Source organism: Mus caroli, unplaced genomic scaffold, assembly GCF_978045245.1.
Source record: "Mus caroli unplaced genomic scaffold, Mus_caroli_1 scaffold_2, whole genome shotgun sequence".
Classification (NCBI taxonomy): Eukaryota; Metazoa; Chordata; class Mammalia; order Rodentia; family Muridae; genus Mus; species Mus caroli.
In genome coordinates this window covers 145,714,010-145,738,244 of record NW_028227257.1, presented here as the reverse complement: position 1 = coordinate 145,738,244, position 24,235 = coordinate 145,714,010, and the positions used below count along the sequence as shown (strand labels likewise).

At 39.2% G+C, this 24,235-nt stretch overlaps 1 protein-coding gene across 3 annotated transcripts; it reads right to left on the bottom strand.

Annotated features, from left to right (window-relative positions):
* Positions 1–1,375: 1,375 nt before the first annotated feature.
* Positions 1,376–22,279, bottom strand: Rab14 (RAB14, member RAS oncogene family). 3 transcript variants are annotated; one of them, XM_021186061.3, is made up of 9 exons: positions 21,986–22,279; positions 21,160–21,244; positions 13,734–13,792; positions 12,626–12,679; positions 11,036–11,213; positions 7,789–7,855; positions 4,895–4,982; positions 4,543–4,573; positions 1,376–3,604 (listed from the first exon to the last, which is right to left on the bottom strand). In XM_021186061.3, exons 2-9 carry the CDS (start codon positions 21,183–21,185, stop codon positions 3,427–3,429), a joined length of 681 nt encoding a protein of 226 aa, XP_021041720.1. In that variant the 5' UTR covers positions 21,186–21,244; positions 21,986–22,279; the 3' UTR covers positions 1,376–3,426. The 3 variants fall into 3 exon arrangements, with proteins under 3 accessions (XP_021041720.1, XP_021041729.1, XP_021041738.1); XM_021186070.3 differs by lacking the exon at positions 21,160–21,244; XM_021186079.3 differs by lacking the exon at positions 21,986–22,279 and having other exon boundaries at positions 21,056–21,244.
* Between the last annotated feature and the right edge of the window lie 1,956 nt (positions 22,280–24,235).

Sequence of the window (24,235 nt, the reverse complement as noted above, 5' to 3'; positions counted from 1 at the left end):
TCCACAGGTTACCTTTATTCTAAGACATTAACAATATCCCAGCCATTTCCTACCACTTTTTACCTGGTCTACTTAGCAGCAAGTGCTTCATTAGAAGTACCTATTAAGAAGTCATCCTGCGTAGGCTGCTTTTCCTTATTAAAATAGTAATTCTTTGGTGGAAAACATCAAGACTATACTGTGGAGACTCCGTTCTGATGGTGAGTATATTACAGACAACCTGTAAGCATTCAACTCTGTGACTGATCCATCTAGTTAAAGCAACAGTAACTGTCTGATGATGTTGACTGTGTTCACTAGACAGCCTTTTGAGCCACCATCAGCATTGTAGCATGTCAGCTCAGTGCAGCCCAGCATCCCTCACTAAGCTATCTGGCTAGTTACAGGATACGTATAATTACAAGAGACAATAGAAGTCACACTGCTTACTGCACATTATCTAGATGACATGTATTTCCAACACAAAACTTGTCTTTTGTATTCATATACTTTTACTTTATGTCTTTGCAAAATGCTTAAAGGTATGAACTAATCCCAACTATTGACAGTACAGGAATAGGACCTAATGAAGGTGAAGTAGTCTCTCATATTCCCACATAAATCTTCATCTCTACTACCACATAAATAGTAATAGAAATTGCCTGGTCTTTTTTCTGTTTATGATGAGGGAACTAAACCATCTATTTCTTTTAAGGCCACATTTAAAGCAGTTCCCAAAACTGAGCTTTCAAAACACCTGATTTCAAAACCTACAGCTTGGGCTGCTTGCTTAGTTTGTGCAGAATCCTGGGTCTGACCAACCACACACACACACCAACACAACCAGAGGACATCTTTAAAAAACCTTGCATAGCCTTACTAGTACCATGTGACCACCGCCACCCAACTCCTTCCAGCCATCATTTCTTTGAACATGTCATTAACTACAAAAAAACCAAAACACCAAAAATCAGCTCCACATTGTGTTGGAGTACTAGTTACCACCAGAGGGGCTCCTCCACAGCAAAAGCAGAGTGAGAAAGCCAGAGGAGGCATCTGCACAACGACAAGCTTTTGTGGGTTAAAAATGAACAGAAATCCACTCTGCCCAGATCCACTGGCTCACAGATGCTGCACCATGACAATCTGCTTTAAGCTCCCAAATTTATTACACGCTGGTATAGAATTTGGCCCCATATACAGAAAAGGGAGAACACTATTAGCTAGCAATGTGCTGGCCTCAAAGATGCACCATACATGGATGAAACTCCAGCTCAGCTCACTTGGTAGTTTTACTGCTACTCAGACCTCACCATACACTAAGTGCAGTGCTGCAGTAAAAACAGTTCAGATATTCATCTGGAAAGTCTTACAGTTCAAAAACAATGCAACTACGTTCAATTTAATCTAGATACAGGTACTTTATTTACAAATATTTAGATAATAGCATTTTGTTACATCAAATGAAGAGTACAGCAGTCTGAATAAATCCTTCTGTCACAAAAACAATTAGGACCCACTGTCACTTTGGGAAATGGGGTATTGCACCTAAACAAGCCGAAGGTCTTCACTCTGTGATTGCTACCTTATGTCCCGATGGGTGATTTGTTTTGTTTTGTAAATATATACACACACCAGCAGGTCATGGTCCCTGGGCGAATCCCCTGTGATGCAACAGTGTAAGCAAATGGATCACTCTAAGTCTTTAACAGATCAGTCTACTCCAAGATTCCTTTAAGTTAAACAAGGACAAAAAGGTGAATCCACAAAAAAACTGAATCCTATTTTCTGCACATTCCAGTTTTGGCTTTTATTTAACATTGACTATACAAAACTCTGGAACTACCACATGTTTATAATCCAGAAGATGTACTTTTACATTAGTGTCTGGTAAAGAGGGATTTAAAATGTGTATTTTAACACAGCATTGACCAGAGAGCATTTTAGATAATGTGCTGGGGCTTACCTACGTGCACTTCCAATGACCTCTCAATTCCCATCCACTTTAAACTCAGCTAGAAACCAACGAAGAGGAGGGAAGAACTGAGTGAAGCAGATGCTGCCTAGAGATCTGTTTCCCTTGCAAGGCGTTCTTTCTGTGGCCAGACCACCCAGTGCAAAGTAGTAACTTACATGATGTCAGCATAGACATTTAGAAACACCTTCCCTTTTACAAAATAACTTATGCCAACATGACATAAGATAGCCCCTCATACTATGAACACAAAGGATAATACTAAATTATCTCACTGTAGTGTTAAAAATGCACAATTTAAAATCCCTTAACAGCAGACCTGTGGTTCTGGCTATCTGGTCCAGAAGTTGACCATTCCAAGATAAAGGTATAAAAGCTTAAAATGTGCAATATTAAACCCAGCCTTCTTCCTTTTCCTATACAGTAAGGCAAGAATGCAGCCTACAACACAAAATGTTTACAAAAAGAAAAGCAGATGAGCGCATTGATTACACAAGAACAGTTAAGAAAATCAGCAGGTATGCCACAGTGCAAAGATGGAATAGAATCCGCTAGTGTTTCCGCTGATGCCAGGAGCTCTTTCCAGCATTAATGTCTGTCCCCAAACACTGCCAGCACCAAGGAGTGGAGCCAGTATTATTTGTGAGCTGCAGTTGTGTCTATTTCCGTGTGTGAAATGGAAGAGTAACATGGTCACATATAGGTCACACTGTACAAACTGGTATTTTATACTGTTCCAATGCCAGTAATCAATTTATTTTCTTCATTAAAATAATATACACAGAAGGTATTGTTAGTTAGGTTCCTTCAAAATTTATACATATTTACTTTCTGTTAAAGAGAAAAGGATAAAATAGTGTAAAAATTAAAAAAAAAAAGATAAAGCTATTAATTAAGAAAAGATAAATGGGTATTTTTCCCTGTGCAAGGCTAAGACAGAAGCAAACCTCATCAAGAAAAATGCCACCCCTACAACAGGGAATTTATCCAACAAAAACAAAAGCAGTTGCAGACCCCTTTTCTCTACCATCCAAAGTCATTTCACAGCAATGAACTTACTGGCTACAACAGACATACTCAACAGTTTAAAGATGGGAGAAAGGCTGAAAAGATCAAATTTAAACCGTACAGCGAGACAAAGCCTTGCCAAAAGGGAAGGTAAAAATCAGGTCCAGCAGCAGTGCTCAGTTTAAATCATATATTGGTGACAAACCTATCACAAGGACAATCAAAGGGGGAAAGTCTAGATTTACCATGCAGGAGAGATTTATTACTCTACTTGCCTTTGATAACCTGATTACATCTAGATGTTTAGCAGTTTAGTATTGTTAAACTGTTTTTACAAGAGTTGTTTTTCTTTTTTTTTTTAATTAAACCCAGTAAGATGTACAGAAGACAAGGAGGCAGTAAAAAGTACTGCTTCCAACAGACAGAGGTGAAAGGTCAAATGAGGGGCCAGAGCAAAGAGGTCACTAGCAGCCACAGCCTTCTCTCTGGGGTTGGGGTTCACTGGTTAGCCGTCCTCCCTGCGGGGCTGAGGGTTTGTGTTGTACACCAGACTCGGCAGCATTCAGATCCAGGCTTCCATCCTGAATGTTCTGATAGATCTTCTTGGCAGCCTCAAGAAAAGCATCTTCTACATTCTCTCCCCTAAGAGACAATCAACAACTTTATTGACAAAGCACAGCTTTCTAGAAAATGTAAGGCATTTACACTGATTTGCTAAACCTTTAGTCAACTGCCATGATGTCTTCCACTTAGCCACTGTCATCTAATAAGAGATTACCAGAAGACTGAGCTAAGAGAACAACATAGGAAGTGTTTTTGGTGGTGAGTACACAACCCAGTACCAAGCTGTTTCTAAAGCTCAGTTTGCATATTTACATCTTGTACTCACTGCAGTGCTCGGTTAATATACTGCATGAAAACTGAGACGGCCACTCTGAAATGAGAGCAGGTTCTCCAAATGTACCGACAGGATTCCAGGCTCTCCATTATTTTATGAACAGCCATGTATAAAACTATGCTATCTTTATCATGCGATGGTGACATAGCCATGTTTAACCATGTTTACAGCTCAGTTCTCTTGGGACTAACAGCAGAGATAAATAACATGAACAGGTTGGCCTGTCCTTGCCTGGTGTGATACAGAACTATGACTGGGAGTGCTGGGATCAATGCTAAACTCCAAGGCAATCAGGAAATGTTCACTGTGCCTCATTAGTCACTGAGTATGGAGTCCTTGAATCATTAAGGTGCTGTGTGAACATGCTGGCCCAGTGTATGTTCAAGATACCAAACTCAACCTCAGCTGTGAGAGTCAAACACTTGTGAGATGTCAGCACACTTTCATTTATTAAGCTGGGTTACCAGTGGACACAATGAGGTAAACCCTTTAAGTAAAAGGATCCCATTCTCTTGTAAAGTGAAACAGGAGCTTCTGCTCACTGCTCTTCCTGCTGTGCACTGTCCACGGCCTCGCTACACAGCACAGTTCGCATGCCTGTCTACAGCATCACCCACTTACACAGCACACGATTCTACACTGCATGGAACTGAAACATGATCTACATTTTAGCCATACTTACGTTTTTGCACTTGCTTCAAGGAACAATAAGCCTAAAAATAAAATTCAGACTAAAATTAGGACATTGCAGAGAGTCAGGAGTGCTCTAGTCACATGTGAGTAGGCCCCACAGCTGTCAGTACTCCTACTCCAGCCCTCATGAAGGAGCACGTGTCTGAGGTGCAGGGGCAGATCAGTACTTGTCACTCAGTAGCTGCACTACTACTAACAGGTATCATAGAAACAAACACTTTATTTCCTTATTGAGATTTCTGAATAGAACAAGTTAAAAAAACAAAATTCGAATAACCGGCATGATCTAATTCTCCTTTCTTTTAAAAATCCCATAGGAGAGTGTTAAGTCTTAAACCCACCGTTTTCTTCGGCAAACTGTTTGGCTTCTTCATAGGTAACATCTCTCTGTGCTTCCAAATCTGCTTTATTTCCTATGAGAATTATTACCTAATTTGTGAACAAAAGAAAAGGTATCTTAGAACAAAAATACCTATGAAAATTCTCAAATACAAAAGCCTTGACAGGAAAAAAGATGAGCCCTGGACTACACAGCATAAGGCAAGAATACTGGGCAGAACTCTCGCAACAAACCGGCTCAGGTTCTGACAACTGACTGTAAGGAAGTGAAGGCATAGTTCAGATTTGTGGGCCCCACACAAATCTTGCTGAATATTATTTTTATTGTTGTCACAAAACCCTTAAAAATAGAAAAGTCATTCATTAGGTGAATGTGGCTCACGAGCCAATTTGTTCCTATCTGGTCTAGGCCAAAAAAATAAGCAAAATTAATAAGAAGACCCTAAAATTAAGTGCAAAGTGCTGTAACCATGAACATCCCCTGGAGAAGGCTTATAGCTCTCAGGTTCTCAAAAGATTCTGGGACCCTGAGGAAACTTGAAAACCACTAGTTTAATTCATTCAGGGTAACAGTAATTATCTTCCCCTTAAATTCAAATAAGACAGAGTTAGCAAAGAGGGCATTAGAACCTTAGAGAATGCAAACTGTGACCTAGAGACAAACTATCCCAGGAGAGGTGTAAATTTCTATCAACTTATCAGCAATGCTTGTGTCTGTCTGTGAAAGAAGCTGAGGATGGGATAAATACGCAATAGGTTCAAATACCACACTCCGTCATCTACTTTGGAGTTACCTACTCGAGTAAAATTGTTAAAAGACTACAGATAGCTGTAGAAAACAAAGGGGTTTTGTTTGTTATTTAAAGCACAAAGGGGGAAGATATCAGCCCCTCTTCTACTTCCTGCCCCCTTTAACCAGATACAGAGGTTAGGAATTAATGATTTCAACACAAAAGTGCTTCCCAACTTTTTTTTCCATATAAAATTAGTACTTGTACTTGTCTCTTCCACTTTCAAATGTTTGGGTCCAGTGAATTAATCAATTATTTCCAAGTAAGTTACATGGTAACAACAACAGCAGCAGCAATAATAAAATCATTCCTCAAAGTGCAAGTGACTACTGACAAGGGAAAATAATGTTCATAGTCATCTGAACAATAAAATAATGGCACTTAACAAAAAGATCAAACCTAGTATAGGGTCATTATAAGACAGGCATTCAAATCAAGAACTACTACCTTCAGTATGGGCAAGCATTTGCCTAGCAGGCACTCAGCTATGGTTTTAATCTCCAACACTCCACTCTACCATACATAACTCTCTTCAAGAAGAAGTATTTTCTCTTTCCCAACTACACATCAATCTCCAATCTTCATTGCCCACCTCCTTCCCCCAAGAGGTAGTCTCGTAACAAAGTGGCACAAAACATTAACAAAAATGAAGAATACATGTTTTTCCCATAAAAACAAAAGGCAATTTCATAGAAAACATAGTAACATAAATAAAGTGTGCTTCAAAAAACATTTTCAAAACTTTTTAGTAACTCATGGGGCTACATTATACTGTCAAAACCAGAAACTAAGATTGGTACAATTACTGCCCTAAGATACCAGTTTTGTTTTTTGTTTTTGTTTTTGTTTTTCCAAAAATGTATGTGGCTGTATCCACATGTGGCTCTGTGCAGTGTTAGAATAGTTACTGGCTGTCACCTCAATCTGGGCACAGAACTATCAACATCATCACCAAGAAACTGCTCTGGCTGTTTTTTCCCAGTTCTATCAACCACCTACTCTGTCACTAACCAACCCTTGGCCATCACTAGTTTGCTCTTTATCTATCTACAATACGGTCATTTTGAAATATGTCAATAGAATCATAGAATATGTAAGCCTTTTAGATTTTTTTAAACTCAGCAAAATTCCTTCTTCAGTGTGGCTGAATAGGTCACTGTAGTGGGAATGCATGCAACCAAACTGTTTTGCTGTTCACATATCTGTGGTAGCTGGACTGATTTCCGTTTTTAGTTATCACAAATAAAGCTGCCATGAACATTTATCCATAGGTCTCTATGCATAGCAACAGCTGAGTTTAGTATAAATGAAAATGAAAGCTCTAGGCTCTACACTAGCAAAACAGATCTCTTACCAAGTGCAGGAGGTACAAATCTAAGTGAAACACTGTTCTTGCAACACCCTCCAGGATACCAGAAGGCCCTGCTTGACTGCGCTCTCCATATCCGAACCATTCACATTTCTAATTCATCATTCAGGTGGTTTTATGGCTTCTCTGTAAACCTGAAGGTTCTCTCTGCCAGACAATAACCCACTGAGGGCCAGAAACATGTTTAATCTAGCATGGTAGCTGTCCTTCAACGGCTCACTATCTTTTCTGTCTTGCTAAGAAGTTAATTACTTAAAGTATATAGAATACTTACTTTTAGTTGACATTTTATTCAGATAATTACAAATTCACATGCAACTGTAAAAAACCAAAAAGAGCCCTTGCACAGTTTTGCCCAGTTTCCTCTGATGGTAATATTTTACAAACTTAATCTAGAAGTGTTTTAAATTTATAATTTCAGATTATAATAACTCCAACTGATAGCACCACCTCATTCATAGCTTTTCATTTTTGTTTTCAAATCCAAACATAAAAAGTATAATAAAAATACTTGGGGCTGGGGACGTAGCTTCATGGTAGATCTCTGCCTAGCATAAATGAGGCCTGCATCTCTAGCATCAAAGAAAATCTGAATGCAATGAATAAATGAGTGAGTGAGAGAATGAGGGAATGGTCTCTTAATCTTAGCACCCAAATAACACTATCTCACCAGTACCAGGCCAGCCTGTGTGGGTTAGCTGATTTTAAATCTCTATACAGTTAAGTGTTGACTTACAGTGTTTGGATTGGTGAGATTCCTTGCGTCTGTCAACCAGCTGCTTAAGTGGTTGTATGTACTTCTTCTGCAAAAGTTAAAATTAAAATGTGTTGATTCTACATACGATTGCCATTTGTTCAGAACAACAACAACAGCAACAAAGAACCAGGTGTGATGTGCCTTACACATGTAATCCCAGCAAGTCAAAAGCACGAGAGCCCTGAATTTAAGCCACCATGGCACTAAGTGAATTGCTTGTTCTATGACTTGTACAACAGTCTCAAAAACAAACAAGCAAATAAACATGTAAGTCTGTACATACATACATATACAGAATTTAATTGAAAGACCCAAACTATGTGTATTTTTACTCTGATGAGATGGCTACTCCAAAGAACAGCTGTAAACACAACCAACACAACTCTCAAGACTCGAGCCAAACTTTGTTCTGTGTTTTGAAAGAAGGTCTCCCTCTGTAGTTCAAGCCATCTTCCCTCTCTTAATGTAGCCAACTTTCTCTCAATCCTCCCATGTCTTGGATTACAGGTGTGCCATCATACCTGGCCACAAATCCATTATTTTTTTTAATTGGGTATTTTCTCTATTTACATTTCAAATGTTTTCCTCTTTCCAGGTCTCCCCTTCGGAAACCCCCTATCCCATTTCCCCTCCCCTGCCTCTTTGAGGGTGCTCCCCCACCCACCCACTCCCAAGCTCATTATTTTTAAATAGCTCAATATCCAACTATATTAATGATATCAGAAGTATATATATAAACACACCAATGTGCAAGCAAGGTACATAGAATATTCAGAACCAAGATTTGCAGTTTAGAGTCAAAACTAACATTCCTTGAAATTATCCATATTTTCTAATCACAAATTAGATAACAGTACCATAATGTTTACCTAGTAATATACCCAAAGGAAAAAATATTTTTGCTTCTACCTTCAAGTTACGATTTTTAGTCAGAAATAAAAGACTAAATTAGTACATAATTCATCTTTCCTAAATTGTTCTTTAAGTTTCTTTTTTCTTTTTCCTTTTTTGAATGTTTCCCAAGCCCACCAACTTGTGATCATCCTTCCTCTACCTCCTAAATGCTACAATTCCAGGCATATGACACCATGCCCAGATTACTACTCTGGACTGAGTTAATACACAGATTAAAAACTGCCTTTAAAAAAGGCATTTAATGCGTTCATCTAAAAATTCAAGACCTCAGCTACTGGAAAGAAAGCTTGTATCTTGTCACTCTTTAACTGCATGGCACTTAAAGCCGCTAGAGATTCAGACTATGGCACTGTTCCACTCTATCCAGCATGGTGTCATCTGCACTAGTCCAGCTGACCCTAACACAACAAATAAATCCACACACAGACAGTCTCTGGGTTAGGATGGCTCAGCTTTCTACTCTTGACTTCACTATACATTCTGACTGTCTGGCAAAACAACTGACATAATAAGCTTCATTATCAATTTAGGAAAATGGCTTGTAACAATTATAGCTGATGCCGAAGATTAAAAAGTATTATTAAAGCAGGAACTTCTAAGCTGTAAAATGTTAAGGATTGACAGAAATAAGTGGTAGAAAATAGTGTCACTACTCTACCAGCAACCTGTGACTATGAACTGTCTAAAGTCACCTAACATCCAAAGTACTTCTTTCAGTAAATACTGAAAAAAAACGCATCACCATAAACCCTTTAAAAAAAAATGTACTTTTAGTATCATTACTATCAAATTCTAGAACATTCACAGGATCCCCAAAAGAGAAATTTTGTGCCCAGTAACTGCCATGCCCTTGTAATCTTCCTGCCTATTCTAGATAAATAGACAGAGTCACATGTGGCCTTTACACTTCCATATAGTATTTATCAGTCATCCTTTTTACAGCTCAAAAACAGTTCATTGTGTGGATAGCCACCTGATGTATATTCATTCCTTTAGCTGATGGACATTTCTGCTGTTTCCATATGAAGTGCTTGCATACACTTGAATACACATAAATTTTACCACAGTATTACTATACTTAAAAGATATGTTTAAAAAGCAAAATAAATTGCATTTTAAGCACACATCATATCTAAGTGTATTGGTAATGTATGGGACATGTAATTACATTAAGTCTGCAGGAATGCAGTAACAACTCATATTGAGGCAGTTCTGTACAACAGCCAGGTTTACAGTCTCCATTTCCTGACCCTGTTACCAACTGCCCAGTGAGTGAGGAAAATGAAGACTTCCTTTACCGTGTGCTGAGACTTTACTGAGGCTTTAGATTCATGATTATAATCAGTCCCTATAAATATTCTAAAGGCAGCATTTTCAAGAGTGTGTCAAAGTCAGAAGTTAGCAAGGGCTCCTCCCCCGTGGACGGCTCAGTCCTATGCTCAGGTTCGCTGACTGTTCAAAATGAAACAGCATAAAGCCTTTTCTCAGCAACACTCTCCAGCTGTCCCTCGGCTCCACTCCCTTCTCTCTCTAAGGAGGAAGTCTTCTTAGGGGTGCTTTTGGCTGACGCTCTGCATCCTGATGAAAGGAGACTGGTTCATTTTTATCTTACAGGAGAGAACTGTTCAGGTCTAGTAAGTGGCAGTTTGACTACATGCTCCAAAGTCAAACCTTTATATTCCTGTTTTGTGACATCGTGTCTAATGTTCTGAGTTTCTAGAAAGATCCATGTTGTCATGAATTGAATCCTGATGCAATGTTTTAAGTCACTTCAATCCATGGTAGAAAAATGAATTTAAGTAAATGAGTAATTACTCAAACATTATACATAAACCAACACCAAAATGTCAAAAAAGTCAACTTATCATAAAAGAACCTTTTGTTGGCCTATAGATGAGAACACAGGATCTGTTTCAGTCTATCATGCTTCCAACGAGACTAAGTATTTCACTCCTCACTGTTACTATTTACAGAGGGTGTCAATTTTAACACAGACTGAATACAATTCCGAAGCACTGGCTGGCCTTTCTTGTGAGAAAAGTCTCATACAAAGCCACCTCTCTGCAACAACTAACTCAGCTCCGCAAACTGTGCTCTTCTTGTAGGTCCCCATTATCTCATGGTCTTTCTTTAACCAACTTCCAGGGAAGAAGATCAGAATGTTAAGTTTTTCAAGCTTTAGAGTAGAAATCATAAAACCCAAATAAATTAGTTTACAGATATCCAATTACAAACTAAAGGAGGCCCAAATCAATAGAAAAGAAACCATACTGCCCAAAGTAGTGGTCCCCAAAGCGGGACATCATCTTACCTGGTGATGTCATACACCATGAGCGCACCTGCAGCTCCTCTATAGTAGCTCCGTGTAACCGCTCTGAACCGCTCCTGCCCTGCTGTATCCCAAATCTGCAGTTTGATTTTTTGACCACTAACTTCAATTATTCTTGTACCAAATTCAACACCAATTGTGTGAGGACAATCAGCCATAACTGTTGGAGAAGAGAAAATAGACAAATTTCAGAAAACTTGTGTGGAAAGCAGCACAAAAATGCTATGTTCTCAATTATATTTTGCTTATCAATTACAACACACTGGCCTCTTTCTCCACTACCCATGATAAGAATTGTATTCTAAACTTTAGCCAGTGATAAAGATAAAAAGAATCCTATTAATTATTTCAAAATTAAATTAAATAGTGAATAAATGATACATACAGGAAAAAAATGTTTGAGATAATATATTTTGGGGGTGGGGAGCTAGAGAGATGTCATAGTGGTTAGGAGCATTATTTGCTGTCCTTCCAGAGGACCCAGAGTCTAGTTCCCAGCACCATCTACACTGTACAATTCCCAACTGCTTATAACTTTCAGCTCCAGGGAATCCAACACCCTATTCTGGCCTCTGTGTGTACCAGTCCATATGTAACGTACATGTTCATACAGATCAACATGCATGATCATGCGGGTGCACGCGCGCGCACACACACACAAATAAAAAAAGTTGATTAAAAAGATACATATTTAAAGTGAAAGAAAAAAGATGGGGTTATTTAAATTTAACATTCTACACTTTTAGAAATTAATTCACACTATGCAGTGGTGGCACACACCTTTAATCCCGGCACTTTGGGAGATAGAGGCAGGTGGATCTCTGTGAATACCAGGACACCCAGGGCTACACAGAAATTCTGTCTTGAAAAAACAAAACAAACATATCAAAACAACCTGCCATGATGGTGTGCATTTTTAATCTCAAGCATTCAGGAGGCAGATCTCTTTGAGTTTGAGGACAACTTAGTCAACATAGTCAAGTCCAGGTCAGCCAGAACTACACAGTGAGACTCTGTCTTTATTTATATATGAATAAATAAGAAGAATCAAAGTGAATATAATCAGACATCATGACATTAAAAAAAACAACAACAACAAAAACCTAACAATTTAACTGGCAATACTGTATTTTATCTGAACCTATTAAAAAAAAATCCATGCCCCTTGGGTCTCGAGAAATGATTCAGCAGTTAAAAGTATGTACTGATCTTAGAGAAGACCCAAGTTCGGTTCCCAGCAGCACATCCAGATGGCTGACAACCATCTGTAACTCACTCCAACTCTTGGAGATCTGTTGTTTCTGGCCTCTAAGGGCACGTGCACTCACAGGTATATAACCCTACAAGCACACATACAAACACACACACTCTTAAAAATAAATCTTTTAAAAATAAATCTACTAAAACAAACTGCAGAAAAATAATCATGGCAGTTTAAAAACTTAAGTGTAAATATAGAGACAGGTTATAATTAAATGCATAAAATACACTAAAAATAGTACTTTTTAAAATATAGAGAATGTGACAATAAAGTAAGCTACTCATCTTTTTTACCTTTAATATTGAACTTACATTTTTTTTCTGTAAATTGATGAAGCAAGCAAGATTTTCCTACTCCCATATCCCCTGTTTAAAAAGAGAAAATGTTTCAGATGGTAATTATATTTCTCAATTTTTACGCGTATAATCGTATGCAATGACTGCTGCGTATCAGCATATCCTATACACCACAAACATATTCTGAACACTTGCAATATCTGCATCTTCCTCCTTTATTATGAATTCAAAAGACGTTTAACTGAGCACTTCTAACTTTTAGCAGGATAGAATTTGCTGTAAATTAGTGTTTAGTAAATAGTCAACAAGTTGAACAGGACTTGTAGCAGAAAAATTATTGTGGTGAGATTTTTTTTTAATTTGAACTGTTTCCAAGTGGGTATCCCAAGTGCATTTATTGGTTTATGCAAATGAACTATCACAAAAGCAAACAAATAACAAATTAAAATCTGGAAGTTTGGCTAACTATGTTGTTTTACCTCTACATTACAATAGAGGCCATCTCACAATGCTATACAAACTTGACATCAAAGCAAAAGAGATGACATTTCTTTTCTTTCCATTATTTTCAGGGTTGTTGTGTTTTGTTTTCCATTGCAGAGATCAAACACAAGCCCACAGCCAGGATAAGCTTGTAAGAGCTCTTCCACTGGTCTCAGCACAGCATCTGGGCTTTTACCTGTTATTTATAACCATTCGCGGATAAATGCATTAAGAGAATTTAAGGAAAGTCTTGACATTTAAGAAACAAAACTATTTGTGTGTGTGTTTGTGTGTCACAACCAATTCTGAATCGGTGTTCTCTACTTATTTTGGAATTCAAGAGGACCTGAAAACTTTTATGACATTGGGATATTTCAGCACTAGCAGGAAGTTAATTTTATAACCCCAACAAGTTCGCAGGTGGCCCTGAAGAACAACCACCATCATTTCATTGATGCCCAGAGACTAGATAAGTACCCAGTGCCATGTTGGAAAAGACATATGTATCTTCATCAAACAGCTTTAGTTCTGAAGTCAATAAAGCATGCACTTCTGCAGCAGTATGTTTAGGTACTGATGCATAAATGTTTCATGTGTTAACTTTCTTTGGAGGACAAGCATACACATTAAGTAAACTTACCAATAATAATATACTTAAAGATGTAAGAGTAGTTGTACGGTGCAGTTGCCATGGTGGCACTAAAAACAAAGAAAACTATGTTACTTCAGAAAACAGTTTACAAGTTATAGAAACCAATATTACTACTGCCTTTCCAAAGGCAAAGCAGATATATTAAACATACATACTTATCTTTTAAATTATCATACATATAAGAAAACACACTGACTACACAAACAAAATTTTTATCTAAGCCAGTAAAATTCCCAAAATGACCAAACTCTCTCTTGAATGCCACTTTAGTATTCTCATGTGATCCACAAAAATATGAAAAAAAAAAAAAAAACGTTTTACTCTAGGAAATATATAAAGAAAAAAAGTTATTCTGGAAATCTTACAAAGAAGAAAATCTTTATGAATTTAAATTCAAATATCATTACATAGTTCCTTCTCCCAAGGTCCTTTTCCTTGTTAACTGGTCAAATAAGTTAGAATATCGAAAGTAATCACTAACATAAATACAAAAATAATTTTCTCCTCTAGTTTAAATCAATACTTAGCAAAGAATCTGAAGTCTAGAATGAGCATGTAATCCAAATCAAATTGACATCAAAATTAGATTTTATCACACAAAACTGTCATTCCTATAGAATTTTAAAAAGGAGAACATAATTAGCAATTTCATATGGCTCAGCTTAATATAGTATTTAATTATTAAAAACACATGAATTGAGTTCTGTATACTATTCTAGGAGGAAAAAAAAATGCTATAAAGCTGTATTCACACTAATGAAATCCAAAAGCTTACATATTAAGATACTTCCAAAGACCACAGCCTACTCTTTCCTTAGTCATCAGGTAGACTTAACCTAAGAAAAATTCCGGGCTGGTGAGATGGCTCAGTGGGTAAGAGCACCCGACTGCTCTTCCGAAGGTCCAGAGTTCAAATCCCAGCAACCACATGGTGGCTCACAACCATCCGTAACGAGATCTAGCGCCCTCTTCTGGAGTGTCTGAAGACAGCTACAATGTACTTACATATAATAAATAAATAAATCTAAAAAAAAAAAAAAAAAGTCACTTTAAAAAAAAAAAAAAAAAAGAAAAATTCCAATTTTGTTCCTAAACCTTCAATCTCACAGGCACAATCACACACATTAATCCTGGCTGATACTCAGGAGACTGAAGGATTGTTTGAATCCAAGATTTTGAGGTCGGCCTGGACAATACAGAGACCTGTGTCTCAACAACAATAATCTTCCCAAATAATTCATGTGCTGTATAAATGTTTCATGTGTTAACTTTCTTTGGAGGCAAGCATACACATTAAATAAATTTACCCATTAATAATATACTTAAAAATGTAGGGGTAGTTGTGTCTCAATGTGTCTAACACTGTGCTAGGTTCTAGAGAAACACATCCTAATAGTGATAACAACATCTAATGAAGTTATTTTTTTCACCAGTTTTCAGCTAAGGAAAGACAAAACTCATACATCTCAAGACTTATGAACTGTTCAAAAATTTGTGCTTTCTAGTGTTTTAATGACTATTTTGTGATAATTTTATGCTATATTTCAAATAAAATTTCAACATAATAAAACTAAATCTATAGGAGGAACATCTGCAATAGGTGAAGAATCAAGGAAAAAGAAATCCTTAAATACAGAAAACTAAAGAGTGCATCACATAATTAGTCACCTTACTTTGCTGTACAGACAACAGTCAACCCAAGTCCATGCCTTGCTCCCAATGCACCCAGCATGTTGTGACACATAATCAGTCCTCCACATCTCAGAAAACTCCCTTAACCAGTTCTCTCAAGAGGAGTTTTTCTAGTTGGATCAGCTGGGCTCCTAGACTCTTACCTCTTTTCTAGCTACTACTGGGACTCACTTTAAAATGAACTTGGCCTTAACCTAGGCAGTGAAGTGGTGCATGCCTTTAATCCCAGAACTCTGGAGGCAGAGGCAGGAAGATATCTGAGTTCAAGGCCAGCTTCATCTACAGAGTGAGTCCCAGGATAGCCAGGGCTACACAAAGAGAAACCCTGTCTCAAACAAACTAACAAAAACCCCACTACAACTTGGCCTCAAGGTTAAACTTAAATTATTTACCTGACCTCTGAATCAGCTACTTACAAGGAAGGGGTAGAAGGAACCCTCAAATTAAGTAATTTTCAAGATTATTAAATTCCTAACATATACTAATTTCTCTTCTGTATGGAAACAGTTATGTTTTTTCCTCAAATTAGTTTTTAATTCCTAAAACTCCTTTCCAAAGTAATCGTTTGTAAATTAGTTCTCTTGCGCTCCTCCCCTTGATTTTCCTATTTTCTTTTGACTAAAGTTTTGTGTACATACTTTGCTTCCTACTATTTTATTATGTTAAAATCCAGCACTAAGGAGACAGAGGCAGGCAGAGCTCAGGGAGTTTAAGGCCCGCCTACTCTGTATAATGAGTTCCAGGATAACCAGCGCTATGCAGAGACCTTGTTATAGGTAGATGATGGATGGATGGATGGGTAGGTGACAAACAAGTAAACAGATAAATAAAATTACAGGGCCTGTGCTGAATCTTAGTGTTGAATGCATGCTTAGTTATGCACAAGGCCTGGCTTCAAGCCCCAACACACAACACCCAAAAATCATGGTCTTTAAACAGTCCCAAAGTCAACTAACTTCAAGTGTTCTAGGAGCAACTGTGAATTATAATTCAATTCTACGTGGACTAACTGTGCACATGCTAGTAGTCACATATAGCATCCTCTAAGATATCAACTAAAATGATGAATGTTTATATCGTAGTTTCCTAGATAATCACGATTCAGGATGAACACAGATGCTTTGTTTTTACTTCACCACAATCATTTTTTGGTTCAAGTTTCTTTTATAATTACAAATAAAAGTCCTGACAACATAAACAGGGAGACAGTGCTGGGAATGTACCTCTTTGGTAAGTGTGTGACTAACATGTACCAAGACCCAGCTGCACACATAAACCAGACCTGGTGGCACAGGCCTGTAACCTAGCACTCAGGAAAAACATCAGTCCAGAAGTTTGAGGTGATGCTTGGCTACATGTTAAGTCTGAGGATAGCCTTAGCTACATGAGATACTGTCTCAAGAGCAAACAAACAAAATACAAATTCATTCATTTCTGCAAAGGCAAAAACATTTTTCTTATTCAAAAATAAGAAACTGGTAAATTTTAAATAATCCCATAGTCTGTCTGTTAGTTAAAATACATGTTTACAAGTCATATGCAAGGGGCTCCTTTCTGAACAAAGCAAAGCATACTTTCTCAAAGCACGCCACTGAGAAAGTGAACAAGAGATTTTTGCCTAGCTTTGGAAAGAGAAAAAATAGCCCTCTGTTATTTAAGAGCAAGTTTGTTTTAAAAGCTCAAAGGTCAAAAAAAGGCAGAGGGTGGGGGTGTGCAGGGAATGCTGGTTAGTTCACGTGAAAGCACAAGTCACAACACTGCAGTATCCGCTCATTTTTTTTTTTTCTTTTTTAAGAGCTTGGCAATATTCTGTAACTTGTGGGTTAAAATGCATTTTCTTCCCATTTTGTTTTGTGAAATAAGGTCTCATAATATCATCCCGGCTTGCCTGGGACTCACTACACCATCCATTTACAATACTCCTGCCTCAGCCTCTTGAGTCTGACTACAGGAAGTGCCACCCTTTGTTCCTTTTTTTAAATAAAAATTACTTGGATAAAATTGACATAAGATCACCTTTAATGCTTCTGATTTTTTTAAAAATAAAAACAAAAGGATTGCTGCGTTTACAAAAACAAGCGTGATGAACAATTTGTAAATTAGTAACACAGCTTCTATCGTTTCCATTTTGGGGGCACTTAACAAATACCAGGCAGTACTCTAAGTGCCACTTCATCTGACTGCTGCCCTTATAAGACCGCTACTAGGTTCCTCATTTTACAAAAGAGGAAATGGTCTCAGAGGAAAGCAGTCTATCTAGCTCAGGCAGTTTGGACCAAGTCTATACTGTATCCAGCCCAGTTAAAAACACAAATTCCCCTTTACAAACAGCACCACCCTGCCTCCTCCAGGTGATGCTTTTAAGGCACAGACCTTTCACTCCTTTGCTTCTAATTTAACACGCTGAATAAGAAATATTAAATAATTACACTAGGAGTATACACAAATTTAAGAAATATAAATAATTGGTAATGTTGATTTATTATTATTTATCCATGGTAACAATAAGGAAAATTTGAGAATAAATCATTCAGTGATCTGTGTGACTTATACTAATTCTTAATTCCTACAACTCTGTAAAGCTATTATTTTCACGCAAAAATTGAAGAATTTGAGATTTGGTGAAATTCACTATGTTGGCCAATGTTCTAAAGTTAGTAAATGGACAACCTAGAACTTAAGCTCAGAGGCCTGACACCAAAGAGCATAATGCTCTCTACTTAACTAATTATTGAAGACATGCAAGGTGGACACATAACTGTCCTTGGCTACCAAAAGAAACCTTCACAAAGTGCCTTTAAGCACTGATAATTGTTGCACTATGTAATCAGGTGGCCAGTTTTAAATATTAAGCATCCTTAATGTTGCTTTAACAAAGGAGTTTTCAACTTTACCTTAGTATGAAACGTACCTATGTTAAGGAGGTATATAAATAAGCTTTACTTAAAGATGGAACATAGCAATTATATAAAACATGCAACATGTTCTTTTCACTTAATGAAATCACGGACATATTCCTGAGTCAAAACATCTGTATCTAAATGGTTATGAAACATATATTGCATGCTAGTCATTGTCATGTCAAACAAAATCAGATCTCTTACTGAGTAAGGTTATATAAATGAGTTTTAATTTAAACAAAATGTATTTTATGAGAACATTTTGCCTACATGTATAGTACATACTCCTGTCAGGCCCCTTAAATCTGGAATTATGGCTGGGCGTGGTGGCACACACCTTTAATCCTAGCACTCGGGAGGCAGAGGCAGGCAGATTTCTGAGTTCAAGGCCAGCTTGGTAGGACAGCCAGAACTATACAGAGAAACCCTGTCTCAGAAAAACCAAAAAAAAAAAAAGAAAGAAAAAAATCTGGAGTTATGGATGGTTGTGAGCCACCACGTATGTACTGAGAATCAAACCTGGGGCATCTACAAGAGCAGCGGCTTTTATCCACAGAGCCATCTCTCCAGTCCCAAATGACTAGTTTACTCTGAGGCTGGTAGAGGCCTCAGAGTAAAAAACAAAGCTCCTACTAACAGGCATTTTCTCAGGCTTATATTTTAACTCCTATGTGTTTATTTATACACTGTCATTCACTGTTCACAGCTGCTGTAGTTTATTCCTTAGATTACTACCCAATCTTTACAATAGCAAGAGGAAAGCAACACACTACGTACTCCTGGTGGCCTAACGTCTTAGTGCTGCTCTTCAGTTTTAGGGTTTTTATGTATGTATTTTGTTATAAACACTGGAGACCAGACTACTTTTGTGATTAAACACCAACAACATAAAAATATCCCACATCTACTAAGCACAAACCACGTTGAAAGGTTTTGTTGAAAGGTTTTAACAATAATCAAAAAAGGGAGTAACATTGTCTCTACCTTCATGGAACTCAAGAATGGGTGCATCCTTGCTGAGAGGCCCCTGAACTAGAATGCAATGCCACATGTTAGTCAGGTGGACAGGAAACTTCCATAATTAATCTAATAACCAATCTAATCCAAATGGTCAATCTTCTTTCCATAATAGAAATACAACCTTGGAAAATAACCTGTCCATTTCTGAGACCAACTTTTCATAACTCACTTAAGATTACAATTTTGTGTAAATTAATGTAATAAAAAATTTAAAATACCAGATTGCTTAACAATGTCCACAGAGAAAGACAAAACCTTCCACTAATGATAGCGTGCTATGAATAAGAAATGAAGTACTCCCAAATCTGTTTTCTGATTTCCATAAAAGTATTTAACAACAACAACAACAACAAAACAATGATACCTGCACTTGAAAGGATTAGTAAAAGCTTACTAATGACTTGTCTGAGACCCAGGTGAGTTTGGGAGGAGCAGTGCAGAGATAGACCAAGACTGTTCACTGCAGACACTGATCAGTAATACAGTATTAATGCTCACTATACTGATGCTTTATTTTGCAAACTTTAAAAAGTTTGAAATATACTATAACTTAATATTAATAATAATTTGTCTCCTCCATACTTTTAAAATACTTGTGTATGACTGTATGTGTGTGCACATGTGGCACACATGTAGATATTAGAGAGAATAACTAGCATGAATACTTTCTCTCCTTCTACTGGGTGGGTTTCAGAATCTAAGTCTGGTTGTCAGCATGGCAGCAAAAGACTTTACCTGCTGAGCCATCTTGCCAGGCCCACATTGCTAAGGTTTTTAATGTCATAAACACCTCGAGAGCTACAGTTTGAACATTTTTATCTTACATGTCTTGCTAAGAGTATGCAAATAAGACCTATAAAACCTGGCTGCAAGAAATTTTCAAGCTCTGTTGCAAAGCTTAAGTTTACAAATATACACTTTAACATGAAAAATATAAAACAAATTTTTTTTTAAAAAGCCTTAATTCCAAGGAATTTTTACACCTTTACAATAACTCCACTTACTGAGCTCCTAATACAAACTAGCTACTTTATAAACAATTTCTAACCCTAAAAATTCATTTTACAAATAAGGAAACCCGGTCAAAAGTGATTTACTGATGGTTATATACTACTAAATGGACAGGTAAGATTAAGCCAGTTCGACAGTACTTGTCCAACAGATATTAAACACCCATTATGTGGCTAGCAAAACTACAGGCAACTTGCATGCCAAACCTGAGCTTTCTTTAATTCTAGTTAATCCTTAAAATGACCCTGAAATATAAGGACACTGAGTCTGGGAGGTTAGCTAACTTGGTTAGGGTCAATTCAATAACTAACATGTAGGTATGGTTTGGGCGATTTTACTTGACCATGCATGAAAGCGTGTAGGCTAAGGTTTTGTGCCTTGGGTTCTGCCATTTCCTAGTTACACTGAATTCCAGAGATAATCGCCTGCTGCAGGGAAGGGAAAAGAGGAAGCTGCATTATTAATGGGTCAAATTTGTACTCAATAATCACATTTACATAAAAGGTAATTGAAACAACATGTCATGACCAGTAAACTTTCCAAGAATGTCCATACTTGGCTGTGCAGCCACCAAGAACATAGCTTTCTTCACAAATACGGAGGACATGCCACCACCACCTCTCCTCCAACGAGCATTTGCCAGAGTAGCAGCTGACATGATAGATTTTGGGTCTTATCAGTTCTCACCCAGTGTGAATGGAGAAAAAATGGAATTCAGTTGTCTCCTCTCTGAACCGATCCAGTATTGTGTGTCTCAGCCCTCGTGGAACGTACTGTAGTACAAAACATACCAGCCAGGATAGGGAGAAGCCATCATTTGTGTTCCATCATTACTCAGCTACAGGACAACTTCTGGCTTCGGTCCGTCCCTCGCCCCTTATTAAAAAAATGCGGAAAACTCTCAAAAGGCACTCGAAGCAAGCAAGCTATGTGTGAAGACACCTAAACCCGTGTCTGGCACACACTGGAGTTTTAGCATTCCCGTTCCATCGTCTTTTCTCAAATTCTCGAGATGCCCAAACTTTTTCCCTTCGTTCTTTCTAGATGCTGTCTAGGTTCCAACCCGTGCAGGCTGGCCAGGGACTTTACAGGGATTCCGAGAACAGTCCCACACGCCCAATCCTCAGCCGGGACGACAGAGCGGTGGCTTACAAGGACACGGGAGCCAGCCCGAGACGCCGAAGCGCTGCCTTTTGTTGAGGCCCTATAGGGTGGGACTGCCACGGCTGGGGGCTCGTGGGTGGCAGGCCGGCGCGCCACGCGTGGGGCAACACTGCGGGGGTGGTCTGCAGCCGCGGGCAAAGGCGGCGAGACCCGGGCCTGCGGAGGCCGCGGCTGTGCCCCGCAGGCCGGACGGATGAGGTGGGAACACACCCTCCCCGCACGCCTCGGAGCCCGGCTGCGGGCAGGGAGCGCGAGCCGCCCGGGACGGCGCGGGCGACAGCTCGCCCCGCGGAGTCCTGTCAGGCCGGCGCCCTCCGCCGACCCCCGGGCTGGCCGCGGCCTGCAGGGCCCAGCCCGGGACGCCGCCCGCCTACCTCTCGGCTCGCCTCCGCCCCTTGGAAGGGCCGGGCTGGGAGGCTGGCTCCGGCGGCCCCTGCGGAAGGCCTTGGTTACCTGGGGGGTTGCTGGTGGCTGGGCAGCTTTCCGGACGGGAGGGGGACGTCAGGACGAGGAAGCGGAGGGCGGACGCGGCGGGAGGGCGGCCGGAATCCGTCGGCCGAGGCCCTGGCAGGTAGGCGGGCTGGCCGGAGGTTGCAGACACTCGGGTGGCAGTCGCGGTGGCGGCGGCGGCTGCTCCTGCGGCTCCCTCAGGATCTTCCTCGGGCTGGCCCAAGATGGCGGCGCTCCCTGCACAGGGTTTCCTGTCACCCTCGCAATGGGCCGGACCACAAAAGAAGGGGGGAGGATGCGCGCGCAGCCAGCGGAGCCCGGAAGAGGGTGGTGGAGACTAACCTGACGGCCACGCCCCTTCCTCAGTTCGCCCCTCTGGAGTAGACCCGCCTCGGCCTCGGCCCGCCCCCACTGGTCCTCACGCCTGAAGGAGGCGGGAAAGGAGTCTGCGCAAGCGCAGTCGTGTGCCACGCCTCCCGGCGGAGTTACTGCGCAAGTTCGCACACTGTTTTCTATGGGTTGACAGTGTCTGTCCAGAATTGTCGCCGTTGGAGACCTAACTATTTTTAATACGCGTAACTGCTTATCACTGGGCCGCCTCTGTATCCCGGCCTCTGGAACACACACGTATTTACTGCATTTATTCAACATTTACAGACCAATTGGAGATTAGTAGGAACAAGGCTGGCCAACACCCAGAGACTCTTCTCGTGCCATCAGAGGCAAACGGGTGCTTCACATTGACCAACCCACTTGTATAATCATGTAGCTAGGAGGTGGCTCTTTCTTGTGTTTCATCTTTGTCTAGCTTAACCTTGCTTTGCGGACACCAGCAACAGGAAGAGGGAAACTTGACATTTTTACTCCCACCTTCCCAAGACACCTTCCCACTCCCACCTTCCCAAGACACCTTGGTGAAAGCAACAGTTTCACTTTCTTCGGCTTACGTCTTTTTGCCTTGTAGAACCTAGATGTGGATTTACTTATCTTACATTTACGTTTTTTATCTTATTGTTTATTTTACATTTACGTTATTTATCTTACATTTACGTTTAATTTATATTTTACAATTACATTGCCACAAGGATGGATATTTTAATAACGCGTAGCAAGGCAATTTTTTTTTCAGCATAGAAGTCGACCTTTTTTCTCCTGATTTTTTTGAGGAGTGGAGTGGGGTTCAATACAGGATTTCAGTATGTACTTCTGGTTCCCGTGGAATTCACTATGTGAATCAGGGTGGCCTCTAACTTGCAGAGATTTGCCAGTCTCTGCATTCTCAAGTGTTACGGTTATAGACATGCACCATCACACCCAGGTTTTCCCCCATGATTTTAAAGGATTTGGTACATATCTTGTGTGTCTCTGAAGGGACTATGGACTGTAACCATTATCCTTACCATGCCTAGCAGATAGAATGGCCCTTTCCAGGACCCCCAAAGAAAAGTCACAATTCTAAGCATTTAAAACCTTTCGTTGTAAACTGGTTCTGCCTTAGGAAAGTGAGATGTCATTAGAAAAATACATAGCAGTTTAAAAATCTCTTGTTTTGATAAATACATGATACAGACAACACTTTTATACATGTCATTTACTTTCTCAGGTCCTCAGAATTTTCTCCAAAGTAAGGATGTGATATCTAATTCCTATGGGTTCTTCTTAAAATTGAATAGACAATGCATACAAAATTCCTGGCATATAATACCTTGAATAGGGACAATTATTGTTTGATAAGCATAAGGTACTCTCTTCCAGTCCTGGAGGTCAGTGGTTTAATTCATTGTGGTGGTTTAAATAAGAATGGGCCCCATATAACATATATAAGATAGAAATTGGTACCATGGACTGGGGTGTTGTGTGACAGTCATGACCATTCCATTTGTTGGAGGAATATGGAAACAAATGGGACTTTGGACTAGAAAAGGCATTGGAGATTTTAAGTGGGGCTTAATATGCCATCCTGGTAGGAACATGGAAGACAGTGCCGAGGGCAGTTTGAACAATAGGAATCCACTCAAGATATTTCAGAGGGGAAGAATGAGTGTCCTAGAGGCCACCCTTGTGATATTTTGACAAAGAATATGGCCACTTTGTCCTAAAAAATTCCTGGAGGATAAATTGAAGAATTAATGGATTAATTCTTGGAAGAGGAGATTTCAAGCTAGCCTAGTGTTGGCTGTGTCACTAGTGGTCACTTTTATTTAGATCTACAATGAAAAGAAGCAAGTTGGGCAGAGAGAAATACAGAATGCA